The following is a 20,085-nucleotide window of genomic DNA, read 5'->3' on the forward strand; positions in this document are numbered from 1 at the left end:
ATCAATAATTTAGTGGGTTGCAGTCAGCATCTTTTAAATGAAAGAGAATAAAATGAAAAAAAATACAAACTGAATGCATTGCTTATAGTAAAGTTAAGCATTGTTTCATGAAACATGCATTTCAGTTATTTGTGTGTACACATTTGTACTGGGTCATGAGCTTTAAAATGTATTTCTTACTGAGGGTCACGGTCAAAGAAGTTTGACCCACTGCTCTAAGCCTTATCCTTTATTAATCACCAAGCAATGTGCATAGATTTCATTATTTAACTCCATGTAGAAATGTCTTTAAAATAGAATAATTTTAGTTCATACCCTTGGAATTTTTCCTGGGGTCAATACAAGAAGTCCTTACACAATGAGCACTGTCTGTCTTGTTCACTTCTGTATCCCACAGCCCCTTACACAGAGCTTGGCACATAATAGGTACCTGCTAAATATTTGTTGAATGAATATATGCTTTGTAAAACCATTATTGAAGATCATGCTTATTAAGTTGTTTGGTTTCCCTTATATATATAAAGATCCAGATGGTGAATTCTTCATAGATTTCAGCTGTTCTGCTAATCATCAGATATGCTTTCTTTCATTAAATGATGAAATCTATCTAATTCTTTGTCTTTCCCTTTTTCACATGACTGCCAGGAAGCTCAGTTCTACATTTTTTTTCCTGTGACTGAAGTTTTTTGTCGTAACTGTCAAAACTCTTCATTTACATGGCTCTTCTTCTCTAATCCCTCTATTAATAGCCCTTTTAAAAAAATCTGTGCTTTTCATGTTTAGCTGTTTCTCATCCTTTTCGGAAGTGGATGGGGGTGGGCAGGACTGCTGTATTGCACAATTCTGGAGGCACCATTGTCATGGACACAGTATGAATGAAGCCCCCTGGTGGTGGGCCTGTGGGTAGTAGACACTTGGAAAGCCTCAGGGCCTCTTTGGTCAATCCTTTCTCACTGTTATGTCAGTCAGAGAGCGGTGGTGCAGGGGAAGGGGGAAAAGCAGTAGCTGGAGGGTTATGAGTAACTTCTCCCTGGTGTCAGGTAGCCTTTTAGGATAAATTTGGCCATGACTTTTGTGCTTATATTTTAAGAAGCAGCACAAAAGCACCGTCTGACAGAACCCGAGAGAGTCCTAGGCGAACTGGGCTGCCAGGAATGTGCCATTCCCCCAGCAGCAGACGAGAACTCACAGACCAACGGCATAGCGGACGACAGACAGTCCTTGTCGTCGGCGGATAATCTGGTATGTTGGTGATCCTCCCCCACAGACTTGTTTCAGTTTTTACTTTTTTAGAAGATTCAGAATTAAGTCTCTTTCAGAAGAAGCAAGTGGAAACCAGCAAGCCCCATTCAGTAATTCATCACCCAGTCCTGGCCTGATATTCTTTATGTTAGTAGGTTTCATTGGAATGTGCTAAAGTTGGTTGTATATAACACTGATATTAAACCCTGTTTATTCAGGCTTTTAAAAACTTAGATTTCCTGCCCTTTTTCGTCTCTCTCAAAATAATATACATCCATTACAGAAAAATGAGAAAGTATAGAGAAGGAAACAGGGAAATAAATTTATCTGTAATCCTCTAAACCAGAGATCACTCTTGTTAACATTTTACTTACATCCTTCTAGATTTTTCTCACCCTCCCATATTTTTTCCACTTACATGTAATGACACAGTATACATGCTGTTTTGTAATCTGCTTTTTAACCTTAATGTATATTATAAACATCCTTTCAGGTCCTTAGATATGTCTGCCACATTACTTTTTTTTAAATAGCTTTGTTGTTCTCTTGAAAATGCTGTATATGAACATTCAAAACAGGAAGAAATATGATATTAACATCCCATGTCTGTACCTTTTCACCAGTGTTTCTCAACCTTTTTCATTATCACCCCCTCCAGGAACCTTTTTATATTTGTCTTTTTCCTAATCAGCACCTCCCTTCGTGAAATTTTACAGCTACTGATAAACTGGATATCTTTCTATATTCTGTACATATATATGTGCTTTATCCATAAATAAGATTCTTCTCCCAAGAACTGAGTTTGGCCTCTGTCTTAGTCTGTGTCGGCTGCTGTAACAGAAACCCATAGACTAAGTGACTTGAAGACGACAGAAATTTCTCACAGGCTGGGAAGTCCAAGATGGACGTACGAGCAGTTTCGGTGTCTGCTGAGGGCCTGCTTCTTGGTTTGTAGACGGCTGGCTTCTCCCCTGGCAGAGGGGTGAGGGAGCTGTCTGGGAGCTCTTCAAGAAGGACGCTAATCCCGCTCGTGAGCGCTTCACCCTCCGGACTTGCTCACCTCCCAAGACACCACTTCCAAATATCATCACAGTAGGGATTAGGTTTCAACATACAGATTTGTGGGGGACACAGACATTCAGTCTGCAGCAGTCCCCATTAAGAGGGCATTCATAAGGACGTACTTAAATCCGTACGAGGGACTCGTGTCTTTGTACTAGGCTGCAGCTTGCTTTCTTCACTGTTCATGGACAGCTGCACATCCAGATCTGACTAGTTTTTTTATGGCCATGTAAAATTCTGTCATATGGATTACCATAATCTGTTTAACCAGTTCCCTATTAAGTTTTTAGGTTGGTTCAGTTTTATCACAGGAAACAGTTCTGTAATGAACATCTGTGTAGATAAATCTTGTGCACGTCCTTAATTCTTTCTTTAGGATCAATTCCTACAAGTGGTATTGCTGGGTCAAGAGTTGGAAGCTTTAAAACCTTTGTTCCTTAGCATCAAGTTAGTCTCAGAGAAGGTAATGCTCAAATTCTGCCCGCCTGTAGGCTGTCACTACTCATTTTCCCATTCCCTCATTAAAACGGGGCAGTAGTGCTCATTCACGTCTGTGCTAGTCTGATGGAAAACAATCCTGCTTTAAAAATTAGTAGTATGTTATTTAGCTTTATCTGTTATTTGCATTTCTTGGTGAATTGCTTATTCATGTTTTTTGCCTGTGTTTAATTTGGGAGGAGGGTTTCCATATTTCTGTAATGAATTATAAGAACTTTTTGTATGTTGAGGATGTTAATCCTTGCTGTATGTTACAAATATTTATGTTTTAACTTTTAAATGTAGCTTACTTTTTTAGTTAATAATAAAATAAAATAATGAAGTTTATTTTAAAATGCTTACTATTTTTTCCTCATCTGTCCTGCAGTAGTGTTCTTAGAAATCCTTTTTTGGGACTGGCCCTGTGGCCAAGTGGTTAAGTTCACATGCTCTGCTTTGGCAGCCCAGGGTTTTGCCAGTTCGGATCCTGGGCGCGGACATGCACCGCTCGTCAAGCCATGCTGAAGTGGCATCCCACATACCACAACTAGAAGGACCCACAACTAAAAATATACAACCATGTACCAGGGGGCTTTGGGGAGAAAAAGGAAAAATAAAATCTTAAAGAAAAAAAAAAGAAATCCTTTTTTATAAACTAATATAAATAATTACCTATATTTGTTTGAGTTTAGTGGGTTTTTTTTCTTTCCTGAGGAAGATTTGCCCTGAGCTACATCTCTGCCAGTCTTCCTCTGTGCCACCACGGTATGGCCACCAACAAGTGGTACAGGTCCACGCCTGGGAACTGAACCCAGGCTGCTGAGGTGGAATGCACCCAACTTAACCACTAGGCCATGGGGCCCGCCACATGGTTTAGTTTTTCTGTGGTTTAGCATGTGCCCATTTATCGTTTTAAGCCATCTATACCCACTTTTTGAAGGACAAGAACAAAGTTTTAGAATTGCCGTAATGGCTCCCCCATAGCTCCTGTTGACATATGGTCCCTTCCCCGACATCCCTCACTTCCCCGTTGGATAAATAAAAGAGCTTAAATTTCCATGAGATAATTACATTTCTTGTCTTTGAAGAATTATCCTTTTGTTTTAACTGTTTGATTTTTCTCTCGTTTCTAATCTTAGGAATCAGATTCACAAGGACATCAAGTGACTGCTAGGTTCTCTCACATTCTGCAGAAGGATGCCTTCCTCGTGTTTCGCTCCCTTTGCAAACTGTCCATGAAACCCCTTGGTGAAGGCCCCCCAGATCCAAAGTAAGCAGACCACAGTTCTTGGCCATTTATAAAATCCAGATGATCCAGGTGGATCTTGTGGGTCCAAGAAACCTGAGTGCCTTGTACCCTGGTTGGTGTGAATGCAGGAATTTACAGGATGGTCTTAGCTTTGCGCACTCATGCAGTGTCTACAGTCCTTTCATAATGAATTATTTCTCTGTCCCCATCAACCAAGATTTTGCCCAGTTTTGTTTTTCTTGGTTTATATGCTAAAAATAATCATTATATTGAACACATACCCTGTTTTTACTGACTGATGAATTTAGTCTCCTGATGAGGGGTAGGCAGGGGCAAGGCGCACGCAAACCTCAGTGCCCTGCCCTGGTTGGAAACCCCCGCTTCATGGATACAGGCTGAAGCCCCAGACTCGACCTAGAGAAGCCAAATCTTCCTACATAGTGCACAAACTACGGCAGGGATCACAGTGCTGCAGGTGTCAGAGCAGAGGCTCTGGAGCCAGAGAGACCTGCATTCAGGACTGGCTCACTCGAGACCAGCTCCATGGCCGTGTGAGTTACCGAACCTCGTCTGAAAAATGGGAATATGGAAAATCACTTTACACGGCCATTTAAATGAAATGATATAATGACGTCCCGAGCACAGGCCCTTGTACTTTATAAAAGTTTTATAGTCACTGTTATTATTATTATTAGTCACTAATAATAACCCTCAACTCTGGTATTAAGAATAGGATGACCATTAGGGAAATGGTTCATGAAAATTTCCCTTTCTTTGTGTCTCTGTGGGCGAGGGTGGGGAGCACGAGGCAGGCAGAGAAAGTGCACTGTTTTCATTGTCTGTGAAGGTTGAGTGGTACTGATGTCATAGTCTCACACAAATGATGTAAAGTAATTAGTTCTGTTAGGTTAGTTGCAGAACCACCTTTCCAGAGTCTGTTTACACTTATTTTGCTCCTGCTGTATTCTCTACTTTATGGCAGAGAGAGAGACAAAAAGAATAGGAATTGTTAGGCCCACCTGGTGGTGTAGTGGTTAAGTTCACACGCTCCGCTTTGGTGGCCTGGGGTTCGCAGGTTCACATCCTAGGCGTGGACCTACACACTGTTCATCAAGCCATGCTGTGGTGGCATCCCACATACAAAATAGAGGAAGATTGACACAGATGTTAGCTCAGGGCCAATCTTCCTCAGCAAAAAAAGAAAGAAAGAAAGACAAAAGAATAGGAATTGGCTGCTCTTGTTCTCACAGGGCCTGCAGGTTCCCAGACGACCCACCTCATGCCGTTTGCCCTCATTCTCTTGATATTTAGGTGCTGTTGCCAATTCTTAATTCATTGGCTCCTCAGAAAATTCTGCTCACTGGTAGAGGAGACTGGCCTTCTTAAGAAACGTGCTTTTTAAAATTGCATCTTTTAGAGCTGTCCTTGTTGTTCATTTTCTCTGCCAGATCGCATGAGCTGCGTTCCAAGGTGGTTTCCCTGCAGCTGCTCCTCTCCGTGTTGCAGAACGCTGGCCCAGTCTTCCGGACTCACGAGATGTTCATCAGCGCGATCAAACAGTATCTCTGTGTGGCGTTGTCCAAAAACGGCGTCTCTTCAGTGCCTGACGTCTTTGAGCTCTCTCTCGCCATTTTCCTGACGCTTCTTTCAAACTTTAAAATGCACTTGAAAATGCAGATAGAGGTACGGACTCCACGTTGATTTTTTTTTATTTGATGATACTTACACCGGGTGAGTTAACTGCTGGTAGCATAGTCACCAGGAGCTAGAGTTACGCTGGAACCCCAAAGAAGAACTTTTTGAACGAGTGAGAGAATGTCTTTTCATAAAAAGTTTCTGCCCCTAAATCTTCTGTGCCCTTCAGTTTAACCAAAGGTTTAAATCGTGTGGTCTGTGTCCTGGACCCAAACATGTTTGTTCAGCCTATACATTGTTTGAAATAACTTGAATTAGTTGCCGGATTGAGAAATCAGATTCTACGTGAAAATCCAGATTTCTAGTTTCTCTCGAAAAATCACAGCGGTCATGCGTTTCCTCGTGGCACCTCTTCCCTGTTGCTCAGGAGCAGCTGCTCCCTCTAATGCGCCCATGTTCTCCAGCTCACCATGGTCCTGCCCTGCTCGCTGTGCCCACTCGAGGCCAGGGTGCCGATGCCCTGCAGCAGCCTGTGCCTGACTCTTGTCCTACCCAGCTTCTTCACTCAGAGGCTCTGCCTGTCCTCAAAAGGCTTTTGGGTTGTTTTTTTTTTTTTTAAGATTTTATTTTTTTCCTTTTTCTCCCCAAAGCCCCCTGGTACATAGTTGTGTATTTTTAGTTGTGGGTCCTTTGAGTTGTGGCATGTGGGATGCCGCCTCAGTGTGGCCTGATGAGTGGTACCATGTCCGCGCCCAGGATTTCCACTGGCGAAACCCTGAGCTGCTGAAGTGGAGCAGCGAACTTAACCACTTGGGCACGGGGCCCGGCCCCAGGCCTTCGGGTTTTTGAGCTCAATTTAAACTGGCTATTAATTGGTGTCCTCCTTTGTCTTCGTGTCATGTAGGTCTTTTTCAAAGAGATTTTCCTGAACATTTTAGAAACATCCACAAGTTCTTTTGAGCACAGGTGGATGGTCATTCAGACCCTGACAAGGATCTGTGCAGGTACTTTTACCCCGAGGGGGCTTTTGATGCTTTCTTCTTCCAAAGTCCAGATTACGATCTTTAACTCCTGTTTTTAGAGTTTTAATGAAGTGCTGGAAAAACCATTACCTTAAAGGCAAAAGCTGACCTAAGGACTAGTCCTGCCCACTGTGTCTCCTCCTTTGGAGGATGATTAACTCCATCTGGTTTGCCCGGGACTTTCTGGTGTTAGCCCTGAAAGTCCCACAACCTGGGAAACCCCCTAATCTCTTGATTGGATGCTGCGATAAATTTGTATTTCCCTTAACACTGTACAATTATCTGACTGTAAACCAAGCATTCCACCTGTCTGTCATCAAATGTAATTTCTCAAGAGTTACACAACTTTAAGAGGTGGATTGGGCAATTGTTATCCCTTTTTTTATGACGAAAGTGAGCCTTAGAGAGGTGGAATGAGCTGAGATTTCACTTGGTCCTGAGTCAGGCCTAGAAAGAGGGCCTCCCGACTTCCTGGTACTTTACACGTACATTTCCTGAGTGGGGCGTGTCCACCTGAGTTGTAGTTCACTAGAAAGAATTTTTGACAAAGGAATCTCATTTAATAAGAAAACATAATTGCTATTTGTGTTAGATCAGAATTTCTAATATCTGTGTGTTATTTTCCAAGATGCCCAGTGTGTTGTAGATATTTATGTCAACTACGACTGTGATTTAAATGCTGCTAACATTTTTGAGCGCCTCGTAAATGATTTGTCCAAAATCGCTCAGGGAAGAAGTGGACATGAGCTGGGAATGACACCTCTGCAGGTAAAAACACCAAGAACACTCATTTCTATTTAAAGTTCATGCATCTCGGTAAACGTTTATTGTGCACCAGCATGGTGCTGGGGATACAAGAGTGAATAAAGCACAAACATGCATGTGTGAGCGCACAATTGATGTGGTCACACTTACACAAACAGTGAAGAAGTGGGCTACAGAGAAGAATGGGGCAGGGACGATAGAGAAGGAGTGCTGGGGGCGGGGGTGTTGTCATTTTTAATGGGGTCCTTGGCAGGTGGTCTCCCTGAGAAGGTGACATTTGAACTAAGACATGTAGGAAGCGAGTTCACTCTCAGGCACCTTTCCAAAGATCCTGTGAAAGCGGGATCCCAGGCTCCAGCAAAGGCAAAGGAGATTGTCTCATCCTTAGAGAGCCTGCAAAGGGAACAGGATCCTTAGCCTGCAGTCTGAATGAACTGATCAGAAGGGCCATGGGACGCCTGGAATTACGTGTAGAATTTCGGTGTATGGGCATTTTTCCTAGAAAAAGGTCCATAGCTATCATTACATTCACAGAGAGGTCTCTGCCACCTTAGATGTTGTTTTAAATCTAAAATACTTGCATTTTTCTTTAGATTATCTGTAATTTGCATTTAATTTTTTATTTAAGAAATCAATATTTTTATTTACTTGTAGAGTGGGTCTTAAAATGGGATGCGTTTGTGGGTGTTTGGGGGATAAGAGTGTATCCAGAATCACTCATTTGTTGCATAATATAAGATTCTCTTCTCTTTTTGGAAGTCACTGGTTAAGACCCTGTTATTTAAAAAAAGGGAAAGTGTTTTAAATGTTTTTTTTTCAAATTATATTTTCAGTGAATAAGAACTTCCTTTTAAAAATCCAGGTAACACTGTTCGTTTTAGGAAAACACACATCCCATATCTTTGCTGCTGGGGTGTTTATAATGAATACCTTCCAAGATTTTCAGGGTTTTTGCGATGAGCTTGTAATACTTGTCACCTGCTAACTTTTCCTTAGGTTTTGTACTCCGTAGCACTGAATGTCAGCGATTATCTGGAATCCTCATGGGATTCCCTACGAGCCCTGTAGATGTCTGCACTTGATTTATCAGTGAAGTCTCTGTGTCACTTTTGTCCTTTAGGAGCTCAGTCTGAGGAAGAAAGGCCTAGAGTGCCTTGTGTCCATCCTCAAGTGCATGGTGGAGTGGAGCAAAGACCTGTATGTGAACCCCAACCACCAGACCAGCCTCGGTGAGAGAGCAGCGCTGCCCCTGCCACCTCCCTTCACAACAGCTTCCTTCTCTCTGTTGGGAAAGTTGTCTGAGGCTAGTTGTCTGCTTGTCTTAGAAGTAGCCAAACACTTTAGTTTGCTAAATACCTATAGTTTTTGAAAGCCTCAGCTTTTTAATACATCCAAATTTGGGGGGAATAGTGTGAGTTGTGCTCTGACTTCAGTTTTCCAAATAGAGAGCCAGTTGTTTCAGCATTTTCTTAGTGCTCTCTCCTTCCCGCACGGATTTGAAACACCACCTGTATGGTGCACTAAATTCCTTTAGGTGCCTAAGTCTGTTTCTGAATTTTCTGTTCTGTTCTATTGATTTGTCTGTTCTTGCACCGATACCAGGCTTCCAGATGCCTGGAGTTCTGTAGGGAGTTTTGATACCTGCCAGCACAGGTCCTCCTTCTTCATTGTTCTTTAAGTGTCTTGACTGTTTTTTGAACTTTAATTCTTTCATGTGAATTTTATCATTAGCTTATTAAGTTCCACAAAAAAGTAAGTTTTTAAGTAAAGTATCTGAGTGATGTCAAGGATTTGTGCTTATGATGCTTACGGTACAAACTCCGTTGTTACAGGTCTGGGAGAAGGAACTGCAAAGCCACACCTGAGCTCAGCCGCATCCATGTCCCATCTGCTTATTTGGTTTCCTTTGGTTTTGTGTTGCTGCAGGTCAGGAGAGGCCCACAGATCAGGAAATGGGGGATGGGAAAGGCCTTGACATGGCGAGGCGGAGCAGTGTGACATCCATGGAGTCCACAGTGTCCTCGGGGACCCAGACGGCTGTCCAGGATGATCCGGAGCAGTTTGAGGTCATCAAGCAACAGAAAGAGATCATTGAACATGGCATTGAGCTGTGAGTGTGGCTGCTATTCCAGCTGAATCTCTTGGGGCCTCTGGCAAAGCCGCATCTTCCTTGGGAACCGGGGACTGACTCCTTAAGGGGAAATGCCTGTTAGAAAAGCCAGTGCTGGCACCAACAGCCGAACTGATTGAGCCAAGCAGAGTCAGTGAGTGACTGTGTGTGAGACAGAGACAGAGAGAGGGAGAAATTTAATAGCTTTGTGTGGTTGATGCCTGCTCTTTTTTTTTTTTCTAATGACAAAAATTAAACCAGTTTAGAAAATACAGAAAACTATAAAGCAACAATGTTAAAAACACTCATAAAATTACTACCTACAGGAAATCACCATTGGTAACATTTTTTCCCAGTTACATACTATGAAAAATTTCAACATAAAAACTTTTGCCATCTTAGTGTTATCTGTGTATGTTTTTTTCTGAACCAGTTGAAAGTAATTTGTAGCCATCATAATATTTCACCCCTACATCTTTGAAAAATAAGGACATTCTCCCCTGTAACCACGCCATCATCATGACAGTCATTGGTAAATCTGAATGTGTTCTTTCCCGTCTTTTACACACAAAAATACAAACACACAATCTCATATCCTGTGCAGCTTTTGAATGATTAGTTAACTTAGTAAGCTCTGTTTTAAAAGTTGATGTTACAGTACTCATTTATGAAAGGAGGTGTTGATCTCCTTGTTTCCACTCCCACTATCCCTGCATCCCCCCCCAGTCTGTTCTCCCCATAGCAGCTAAAGTAATCCTTTAAAAACTTAAATCGATCTTATCACTCCCTGCCTAAAATCATTCTAGGTTTCCCGTTTCCTCATCACAGCCCCCTCGCCGACCTCATCTCCTGCCAGAACTCCTGAGTGCCACGGTGCATGTCAGTGCCTTGAACACCTCAGGCTCTTCGCACCTTTGGGCCTCGGCTTGGAATACTCTTGGGTCTTTTTCACCCTTCAGGCTTGGCAAAACATCTCTTCCTCAAAGAGGCCTTTTGTAACCACACTATCTGAGCAAGTCCCAAGTTATTCTCTGTTCTTGCACCATATTCATGTCCTTCTGGCACAGCCCTTGCCACAGTTTGTGCTCATATATGAATATCATTCTCCGGTGTGCAGCTTGGTAAATAAAAAGTTGAATTCATACATTTGTTCACTTTGCCTGCCTTTAACAGGAAATACAGAATAGCACTGCTTAATCACTATTAAAGGAAATCCCAAAGTGGGCAGTCTAGGGCTATTTATAGTGGCTCTTATGGACACCAGAGACCCAGGCTCCTTTTATCTTGCTGCTTCCCCATTCTTAACACAATTTTCGTCTTCAGTGTTGCCTCATGGTTTGAGATGACTCTGGAGCACTGACCATCACACACATATTCTGAGGAAGAAGAAGAGAAGGGCAAAAAAGACAAGTCGTCTTTGTTCAAGGATCTTTCCTAGAAGTACCCACACCACTTCTGCTCGTGTCTCACTGGCCAGAACTTTGTCACGTGGCCATACTTTGTTTAAGGGAGGCAGGGAAAGAGAATTTTTATTCCAGGTACTTGTGTGCCCAGCTAAACATGTACGGTTTGAATAGTGTTGGAGAAGGGGAAGGTGGATGTGGGGTGACAACCAGCAGTCTCTGCTGTAGCCAGGTCAGAAATGAAAGGTGGAATTCAGAAAAGCTGCCTGGGTACGCAGGACCTTCCTAGCTGAGAAGTAATGGCTTTTTCATGGCATTATTGTAGCTTGCCTCAATGCCAGCTTTTTCTGTCCTCCGGATTTTGAAATAAGCAACCCTTGTCCCATCTCTTCTTGAAACAGGTTCAACAAGAAACCCAAGAGAGGGATCCAGTTTCTCCAGGAGCAGGGCATGCTGGGGACATCAGTTGAAGACATTGCCCAATTCCTGCACCAGGAAGAGCGCCTCGATTCTGTAAGACGGGGTTGAGCACTTGCCTGTGGGTTCTTTCAGCTGATTCTGAGGCCTTACCAGCATCAACCTGGAAATGGCTGACCCTGAGTGCAGTGGCTGTTGTCCACACCCCTGCTTACAGCAGCCCTGCTTCCCCTTTGGCTGGTGTTGCACAAAGCTCTATGAAAGGAATAAACTAGCCACCCAACAGGTTGTTTTGTATTTATTTGGTGGGACAGTGTCAGAGCTAGAAGTGTCCTTTGGCTGCTAGAAACTCTTCCTCTGGCTGCCCGTGTGCAACCAACCTACCCCTGAGTGTGCCCTGTCATTTCTCCGTGTTTACGTCTCTTGTTCCTCCACATCTTCCTTCATTCGTGGCAGGACGGCCTGCACCTGGAATGGCTGGGTGGGTGGGCAGGCTCAGGGAGTCCCCTAGCCTTTCTAGCAGTCCCCCTTTCCTGGGTGTTTAGAGCCGAGGCATTCTGCCTCCCCCTTTGACTGACATGTCTTCTGCTGTGCAATCATATTGAACAATTTCTAGATGTGAGTAAGTGTGTATGGTGTGTATGTTTTAGACCCAGGTAGGTGATTTTCTGGGAGACAGCGTGAGGTTCAACAAGGAGGTGATGTATGCCTACGTGGACCAACTTGACTTCTGTGAAAAGGAGTTTGTCTCAGCCCTACGGACGTTTCTAGAAGGTTTCCGCCTACCTGGGGAAGCCCAGAAGATTGATCGGTTAATGGAGAAGTTTGCTGCAAGATACATAGAATGCAACCAGGGGTGAGCGTCATATCAAGTCCCTCCACATCATCTTTTTGCCTCTGTCAGAACACTAATCTTAGTTTGGTTGGGGGTTGAGTCTCATTTTTCTAAATCTGTGGCAAGCAGCTAAGCTTTCTGTTCACCATGTGCCAGGCACTGTGCCAAGGGAGTGTCTCACATAAGACCTCACAGCAACTGTTTGTGTCCTCTTTCTACACACAAGGAGATGAGGGCTGGAGAGCCCTGGTGACTTGCCCAAGATCACAGAGCTGGAGCCCACGCTATTGATGATGATAAAAGAGTAGTTTCAGGAGCTGAGAGGAGGCCTTGGCACCTCTTCCTTAATCAGGAACAGCTCCCTGCTTTAATACCGGGTGGATTGCAAGGATTTTGGTTTTTCTTTGATTGCATGCTGATGAGCAAGTTACAAAAATGGCTACATAACTAATAAAACCGACCTAAGTACGTCATTTCATCTTGGGGCCTTTTTTGATAGGTAGTTAATATTTTTGAAAGAAGTGGAGATTGAAAAGAGAGCTGACCTTTTTGAAACACCTCCCGTGTGCAGCTGTGCTTTGGGTTTTACATGCCTTTCATTTAATCAGCGGTAAGCCTGGGAGTAGTGTCCCATTTTATAGATGAGGAGACAGGCTCTGGGAGATTGAGCAACCTGCCAGAATCAATCAGCCACTAAGTGGCAGAGCCACGATTGAAGACAAGTTTGTCTAACTCAGAAACTCCTGCGCTTTCCACTGCACTTGAAGTTAAGAATGAGTGTACTGTGAATGTGATGTGGGAATTGTTTGTGGGAACATTTTGATAACAGTTTTGCCTCTCAAGTCAACTCGGTTTTCCTGTTAATTGGTCCCAGTCCTGTAAGTGCATGGCAAGCTGTCCCATGAAACGGCGTGATCAGCCAGGCAGCGTCTGGTCGTTTTAAGCCAGTGGACGTTAGAATTTGCCATGAAGACATAATTAGATATTATTTACTTTAAGCATATCTCCTGTGTAGACCCAGAAACCTTCGCCTGTTTCCCTTAATCAGTAAATATGTGACCCAAGTAAATGTCATGTTAGAATGCAGACCTTTTCTCGTGTTCTTCAGAATTTCTCCCTTTCCTACCAGGGGCAATTTGGATAGACCAGTTTTTCTGGCTTTAGCCTCACATATGATGAGGCTGTGCAGCCACAGGTTTTTACCTTTCTTTTCTTACCTAAGGCAAAAACAGTCAGACTTCCCCAGCATATTGTTTAGAACACATAAATATTTCCTTGTATTTCTGCTGTCAAACACTGTGGTGGATGATGTGAACTGAAGACATCTCATCGCAGGGCAGCAGTTGTAGCCGTCCTGCTGTCCACCGCCTGGCCCAAAGCAGACACCCTCAGGAGCGGGTCCAAGGTGAGGTGGGCGAGTCCCGCAGGGCGCAGGCCACAGGGGCCTCCCTCTCGGGGTCCTGCCACAGGTTGGCTCCGGGCAGTGAGGTGCCTTGCTTCCCTCACCTGGTCCCTGGCCCTCAAGTCTCCTTAAGGGTCCTAAAGAAATTGACTTGAAACTGCTGTATTAAAGGAAGTCTAAATCTGACACATTCTTGATTAGCTTTTCCGCACTCGGGGTCGGTAGTGACCACTCAGTGATGATAAGGCATGAGAACTGCTGGCAAGCTTGGCATCACGTGGAGCATCGGCCTGCGTTTAGTGCAGCATGTCCCTGTTGGCACTGTGCCTTCCCAGCCTCGTCCCCGTGCCTCTTCTTACATCCGGAATCTTCTCTTCCAGGCAAACTCTATTTGCCAGTGCTGACACCGCGTATGTCCTGGCATATTCAATTATTATGCTAACCACAGACTTGCACAGTCCTCAGGTAAAATATTTTAATGATTTGTATATTGTGGTAGCTAACTAAATAGCTTTATGTGGGCCATTGGATGTTTTCTAAATGGTTTGTTAATTTTTTAAAATTTCAGGTGAAAAATAAAATGACAAAAGAGCAGTATATTAAAATGAATCGGGGTATCAATGATAGTAAAGATCTACCAGAAGAATATCTCTCAAGCATTTATGAAGAGATAGAAGGCAAGAAAATTGCAATGAAAGAAACAAAAGAGCATACGATCGCAACCAAATCTACTAAGCAGAGTAAGGTCTAATGGCAAATTATTTCTATTAATTCCAGTTTTTGAGTGTATCAGGAATTACATGATTAATTCCTGATGATTGCTTTAATTTGCATATCTAGATATCAGAATAAGAAATGTGGTTAAATTAATTATTATGCTTATGTTGGTTCTCATATCAGCATCTTCTTGCTAGATTTGTAATTAGTTACAAGAGAGAATTTAAAATAAATAATCTGAGAGCTAAATGACTCCCCAAAAATATTCCTTAAAACTTTAATACCAATGGTGATTATGCCAACTTTGATTAGAATTCTCTTAGTTAAGACCCCTGTGAAGCTGTTTCTTTGTTTGAGAGGCAGCAGAGTGTGGAGCCTGAAGCACAGGCTGTAGAGCCACACTGCCTGGGTTCGAGTCCCAGCTCTACTGCTTGTGAGCTCTGTGACCCTGGGCAAGTAACTTAATTGCTCTGTGCCTCATTTTCCCCTCAGTAGAATGATGATAATGTTTGTAACAGACTTATGAGGGGGTTGAGAGGATTTGTGAGTTAGTGATTGTAAGTCTTCTGAAACAGTGCCCGGCACGTGGCAAGCACTCAGTGAGTGTCAGCTGCTGTTATTCTTTCTTTGTAGGTGTAGCTAGTGAAAAGCAGCGGCGGCTCCTGTACAATTTGGAGATGGAGCAAATGGCGAAGACAGCCAAAGCTCTGATGGAGGCTGTGAGCCACGCTAAAGCCCCGTTTACAAGTGCCACTCACTTGGACCACGTCCGGCCCATGTTCAAAGTGAGTATCCTGAGAAGTCAGGACGTGGCTAAGCCCGATTCTGGAGTTGACCTGCTAACCAGCAAGTTGATAATGGTGAAGAGATTGAGAGGAAAGGCCAAGTCCGGGTGTTTCTTTCTGAACAGTAACTAAAGTGAGTCCTTCCTAGAAGCCCTCTGATGACGCTGGGGACATGCCAGCACCAGCCAAAAGCAAGGGCTCTCCAGTCAGAACATCTGGTTTCAGTCCTGCCTTTGCCACTATGTAGCTCTGTGAGCTTGGTTAGGTTACTCAGTCTCTCTGTTCATCATCTGTAAAATGGAGACAGATACAGGGTTACTGTAAGGGTGGCTGGGGGGATTGACTGAATTAATAATTGTTCAGGCAAAAGAGACAGTTTTATTGTTATATCTCATCTCAGTGGCCTCAGGGTTAGTTTATCAGATGAGATTAGGTGGAGGTGAAAGACAGTATCCTGAGGTATCTCTATTTTTAAAATAGAGGAAAAGGGGGCCAGCCCGTGGCTGAGTAAAGTTCATGCACGCCACTTTGGCAGCCCCGGGTTTTGCCAGTTCGGGTCCTGGGTGCAGTCCTAGCACTGCTCATCAAGTCGTGCTGAGGCAGCATCCCACATAGCACAGCCAGAAGGACCTACAACTAGAATTTACAACTATGTGCTGGGGGGCTTTGGGGAGAAGAAGAAGAAGAAGAAGAAAAGATTGGCAACAGATGAAAATGTCTAGAAAAGATACACGTTCTATATACATAGCACTCATTCTTCTCTAAGTTTTTTTTTATTTTTTATTTTTTATATTTTTTAAAGATTTTTATTTTTCCTTTTTCTTTTTTGAGAAAGTACATAGTTGTATATTCTTCGCTGTGGGTCTTTCTCATTGTGGCATGTGGGACGCTGCCTCAGCGTGGTTTGATGAGCAGTGCCATGTCTGTGCCCAGGATTCGAACCAATGAAACACTGGGCTGCCTGCAGCAGAGCGTGCGAACTTAACCACTCGGCCACGGGGCCAGCCCCTTCTCTAAGATGTTTTCATAGTAACTGTTAATAACCTGTTAGTTGATCACTTCTAGATTTTTGTGAGCTTTTATTTTCGGGGAATTCACAAGAAAATTGGAGGAAAAGTAAAGTCTAAATAATTTTAATTAGGAACCTTTCAGTAAACTAAGTTTATGGGACATAAGTTGCTTATAGGTTTTATTTTGCGTGCCAGACTCTGATTCGTAATGGTTGCTTGCTGCACTGTGTGAAGAAGGATTGATTCTCGAGCCCTCAATAGACAGCATGAAGTGGGATCTCTGATTGATTAGTGATATCTGCCATGAGCGCAGGCAGATGCAGTGATGGCACACTAGTCACATATTTACCATCCTTCTTTTGAACTGTACGTTTAGTAAATGGCATATCTATAGTGATAGCTTTGACCACGGTTTAGGAGGAACGGTTTAATATTGTGGATGGAATAGATTGAAATCAAAATCACAGTGAATTTGGCATCCTGGCCGTGCTCATAACTAACAGTGTGGCCTCTCAGAACTCTACCCATGCTGAAATTCTAAACGTTATTGAAACCTTCCTTCCTTGGTAGCTGGTGTGGACACCACTGTTGGCAGCCTATAGCATTGGACTGCAGAACTGTGACGACACTGAAGTGGCCTCCCTGTGTTTGGAAGGCATCCGATGTGCAATCCGGATTGCCTGCATCTTTGGAATGCAGGTGGGTGTAAGTTAGCAACGCCCTTGAGATGCTGGTGGGCTGTGTTCTTTTAGATTTGGCAAAACTTAGAAACTATCAGTCATTTTCCAATTAGCCAAAAAAGTCTCAGCAAACTCCTTTCATGCGCACTGAGAAGAAGTCCAGAGATTTGTGCTGGCAGCGGCCACATTAGGGGAAAAAATCAGAGATTTGGATTAAAGCCTTCTTTGAAGGTAGGTGGGGTCCAGCTACTTGATTGGATTTGACAGAGCAGCCTTCCTATCTGCCTAACTTGCCTGCCCTAGTGCTTAAAATAGTATTTTTCCTTTTAAAATCAGTTTTTATTATAATTTTCCTTATTTCCAGGTCTTTTCTAGGGGAAACAAATAGTCCAATGCAAAATGAATATGTCTGTAAACCTTTTGAAATCTTCAAAAATTCAAGCAAATAAACAAAATACAATTCTCAAACTGTTATGAAATCAGGAACTTGTCAATCCCACACATCGTTTTCTAAGTCAGTAAGAATTTGCAACCATTTATTTTGAAAAACTCAATCTTCTGTTCCCATTTATTTTATGGTTAGACGTTTTCTTTCATGTGAAGACCACGGGCTTTGACATCAGACAGTCTGGGTTTCAAAACCCAGCTCTGCTACTTCTCTAGCCATGTGACACTGGCCCAGCCAACTTCTCTGAGACATGCTTTATCTCCTCACTTGTCAACTTGAAAAAATAGATCAGGAGTGTCACAGATAATAAAATTTGTGTGACAGTCTTAGCATTCAACAGATTCCTCCTGCGCTCCTTCCAAAGGGAATGGAACGTAAGTTTGAGGTCATTTGGAAAGGAGAGGGCTAGTTCTCAAACATGCAGTGTGTAGGGAGCCTCACTGGGATGTTCTGATAGCAGGAGGATACCAGCATGAAATAACTGGCGTGTTAATGTGCATGAAGCCTGTCAGCGTGTGTACAGAAGGGATCAGAGAAGCCCAGTGCACAGTCCCATAGATGTGAAAACAGTCATGCTAAGGATGGAATCTCAGTGTTCTCTATTGGGCTTCTGTTACAGCTGGAACGAGATGCCTACGTTCAGGCTCTTGCTCGCTTCTCCCTGCTGACAGCCAGCTCCAGCATCACGGAAATGAAGCAGAAAAACATTGACACCATAAAGACGCTTATTACAGTGGCTCACACCGACGGCAATTACCTTGGGAATTCCTGGCATGAGGTGTGTGTCTCTTTGAAAGCCTGGTAATTGCCTTTCCTTAGGATGACTGCCAGCATTCGTTTATTCAGTGTCAGTCTCTCTTTGGTCGAGTCCATTTTTCTGAAGTCAAGCCTAACTTCACTCTGGGTTTTCTCTCATTCTCAAATACCTCGTGGGCTGGCCCTGTGTCCAAGTGGTGAAGTTCGCGCGCTCTGCTTTGGTGGCCCAGGGTTTCGCTGGTTCAGATCCTGGGCACAGACATGGTACCACTCGTTAGGCCATGCTGAGGCAGCATCCCATATGCCACAACTAGAAGGACCCACAACTAAAAATACACAACTGTGTACTAGGGGCCTTTGGGGAGAAAAAGGAAAAATAAAATCTTAAAAAAAACCCAAATAACCAAAAAAAAAGCCAAATACCTCGTGTATCTGAAAGTCAGCTCTCTGGAGCTGTGGCAGGTGAAACGTGGTCCTCACGAAGTGCTCCTGTACCCGGCTGCCAGTGTCCTCACAGAGTGCACTTCTCTTGCAGCAACTTCCTTCCCACAGTAACGCCACGTTCCCCAAGTCCTTATGCGCCTCCTGGGAGCGCTAAATCAGTGAGTAGATTCAAGACAAAGCCAGGAGCTTGATTTCTCTCCTAAGTGTATCTAAAAAAAAGAGGTCGACATTTACAATGAGCCATTAGGAGATTGCCACTGGGTTCATATTTTAATTTAACTAAACAATATTCTTAAGATTCTCGCCTAAGGAAATAATTAGTCATGTGCAAATGTGTTTGAAAGGTCATTTGTCAGTATTTTAGTTGTTCTAGGGGAAAGATTGGATCAGAAACAGCCTAGATGCCCCAACACTGAGAGATTGTCTTTTTTAAAAAAGATAGGGCATACCGTTCCTTAGAGTGTTATGTGGCCATTTAAAATGATGGAGAGACAAGCAGACGTGATGTGCTCCCCAATGGAAGTACACACCACCACCTAAGGAATGTTTCGGCCAAAACTCAAATCTGAGTCAATTCAAGCCTCTACTGCCGGTTTACAGGAAATACAGGGTACAGAGTAGCATGGCAGATGATATCATGAGAATGCAGTTTGCAAACTCGAGGATATGACAGATCCTCAGAGTAAATGCCAGGTTCCTCAGCAAATTGCAAGAAAAATAGTAGATGGGGGGGGACCTATGGATTAAAAGAAACTGGAGAGAGGAAAGATAAAGATGTTATTAAAGAGTATCTAATGTTGTGGGAACATAGTCACAGTATATTAAATAAAAAGTCATCGTAAAACATTGTGAGGCATCGTTCCTTGTGCCAGACATACACAGAGAGTGAGATTTGAAAAGATAAACAAAAATGTTAACATCCTGAGTAATAGAATTATGGAGGTGATTTATTTTCTTCTTTTTTCCTTAAATTCTAATTTCTAATTTCTCTGTCTACATTTGTTACTTTTTGTTTTAGAGAGAAAACTATAAAAGAGTAGAGATAAGAGCATGGAGAGTGATGGGGACTGTGATGACCTAGAGAGAAAATTGCTACCCGCCCCCGCCCCCCCCCCCCCCCCCCCAGGACCCAGTAGTTAAGGAGAAAGGCCTGGAGCCAGATTGCTGGGGTCCGCTCTGGGTACCCACCTCTTCCTCTTCCTCCTGTATGGCATGGCAGGTTACTTAGTCTTTGAGCCTCATCCTCCTCTGTACAACCTTTGTAGAGTGGTTGTGAGAATGTAAAGGAGTTAATATAGGGAAAGGAGTTAGTTTAGAACGATATTTGGCAAGTGGTAAGCACTCTGGCTTTTAGCTGTTACCGTCATCATCGTCGTCGTCATCATCATCATGGCACATACCTTTGTCCCTTTTCACCTAGCCTTTCCTTTCTCGATCACAACTCTGGAGTCTTCCATATTAGAAAAGATGGGGGTTTTTGGGTGAGGGGAGGAGTTGTTGGGTTTTTTTCAGTTGTGTGCTTTTTTAAGGAGATAATTCCCTATCTTCTGAGTCACAGTACCTAGTGAATCAATAAATAGCTGCTTTCTCTCATAGAACTTTTTTTAACCTGAGCAGTATGATCAG

At 43.2% G+C, this 20,085-nt stretch overlaps 1 protein-coding gene across 3 annotated transcripts in view; it reads left to right on the forward strand.

The window, feature by feature from the left end:
* ARFGEF2 (ARF guanine nucleotide exchange factor 2) overlaps positions 1-20,085 on the forward strand; it is a 104,973-nt gene that overhangs the window by 35,769 nt on the left and 49,119 nt on the right. For 2 of the 3 annotated variants that reach the window (XM_014832882.3, XM_044747858.2), the window contains 14 exons: positions 1,091-1,242; positions 3,921-4,051; positions 5,479-5,713; positions 6,570-6,669; positions 7,316-7,455; positions 8,573-8,681; positions 9,379-9,562; positions 11,367-11,478; positions 12,033-12,238; positions 14,000-14,084; positions 14,188-14,359; positions 14,970-15,121; positions 16,702-16,830; positions 17,879-18,037. In XM_014832882.3, coding sequence (XP_014688368.2) covers positions 1,091-1,242; positions 3,921-4,051; positions 5,479-5,713; positions 6,570-6,669; positions 7,316-7,455; positions 8,573-8,681; positions 9,379-9,562; positions 11,367-11,478; positions 12,033-12,238; positions 14,000-14,084; positions 14,188-14,359; positions 14,970-15,121; positions 16,702-16,830; positions 17,879-18,037 — 2,066 coding nt within the window. The remainder of the gene's footprint in view (positions 1-1,090; positions 1,243-3,920; positions 4,052-5,478; positions 5,714-6,569; positions 6,670-7,315; positions 7,456-8,572; positions 8,682-9,378; positions 9,563-11,366; positions 11,479-12,032; positions 12,239-13,999; positions 14,085-14,187; positions 14,360-14,969; positions 15,122-16,701; positions 16,831-17,878; positions 18,038-20,085) is intronic. The other variant, XM_014832892.3, reaches the window with a different exon arrangement.

Source organism: Equus asinus, chromosome 15 (genome assembly GCF_041296235.1).
Source record: "Equus asinus isolate D_3611 breed Donkey chromosome 15, EquAss-T2T_v2, whole genome shotgun sequence".
NCBI lineage: Eukaryota > Metazoa > Chordata > Mammalia > Perissodactyla > Equidae > Equus > Equus asinus.